Raw genomic sequence first — 1,078 nt, 5'->3', positions numbered from 1 at the left:
TCGCGCGTATACAGCGTTTGGCGGCGTAGTCCAGCGGCTGCGGGCCGTTCCAGTACTGCAGCGGGTAGCCACACTTGAGGGGCGTGTAGGCGTTGTTGTTGTTGTAGGGCTGAGACGAGGACAGCGACTCTGTGCTGTGGAACTGCACCGAGGAACTAAGGGTTCCCATGGTGCTCTTCTCTGACACGTTCACTCCGGAGTCTTTACTCAAATCCGGCATGGAGAACCTGGACAAGTTCTCCTGGCGCTTACTGACCCCGTCCAGAGAGTTACCTGTGGAGATCAACACGTGGTGTGACATGTTCACATTAGTCAGTCCATCAAATGTTGTGTCAACAGTTTGATCAACCTACTGTACCTGTAGCAGCGGGGACGGTTATGCTGTCCATGGATCCGTGAGGAGTCTGTTCTACCGGCGTGAGCGGCTCGTTGAAGCTCATGGTGGTGATGGGGTTCCTCCTGGTCAGTGGAGGTCTGCCGTTCCTTTGAAACCCATGAAGGCTGATGCTCCTTTTGTCCGAGATGCCCTGGTTCTGGCTCGACATCTCGTTGAAGCTCATCTGAGTACGAAGCTTATTAGGTCTGAACCCGTCCTGGCTGTGGTGGATCCAGTTGTCGTTAAAAGAATGGCCCCTCAGAGCAGCCATGGGCGTCCGCTTGGGATTGCCTTGTTCCTTGTCCCAGGAACCCGGTCTGTTTCCTTGGTTAACGGGGTTCTGGGGGGGAGGGTGAGCGTTGGTATTGGGTCCAAAGCCTTGTCTTAGGTTACACTGGCCCAGCATATGGACGGATGTGGGGGCGGGGGAGGGGTCATGCTGCGGCCCATCAAAGCTCGCAGGCACATAAGGCTCATCTCTGCTCATCCACACCTGGTTAAGGCTCGGGGCGCGACTGGGCGTGCGACTGGGCGTGCGATTGGGCGTCCTGCTGGGCGTCTGGCTGGATGAAAGGCTGAGGCGGTCCATCGGCACGGACAGTGGGTCGATCTCTACCGATAGTCGATCGGGCTTGGGGAGAGGTGCTGGTTGGCGGACTTCGGCGTTGGGTCGCCCCCGGTCTGCGTTCCCTCGTCTCTTCT

General features: G+C 57.8%; 1 protein-coding gene across 1 annotated transcript in view; it reads right to left on the bottom strand.

Annotated features, from left to right (window-relative positions):
* The window catches only part of LOC103385507 (prickle-like protein 2), a 16,584-nt gene that overhangs the window by 2,184 nt on the left and 13,322 nt on the right, over nt 1-1,078 (bottom strand). The window contains exons 9-10 of the mRNA XM_025059169.1: nt 359-1,057; nt 13-273 (exon numbers count right to left, since the gene is read on the bottom strand). Coding sequence (XP_024914937.1) covers nt 13-273; nt 359-1,057 — 960 coding nt within the window. The remainder of the gene's footprint in view (nt 1-12; nt 274-358; nt 1,058-1,078) is intronic.

The sequence above is a fragment of the Cynoglossus semilaevis genome, chromosome 10 (assembly GCF_000523025.1).
Source record: "Cynoglossus semilaevis isolate Cse_v1.0 chromosome 10, Cse_v1.0, whole genome shotgun sequence".
NCBI lineage: Eukaryota > Metazoa > Chordata > Actinopteri > Pleuronectiformes > Cynoglossidae > Cynoglossus > Cynoglossus semilaevis.
This window is presented reverse-complemented; position numbering and strand designations above follow the sequence as displayed.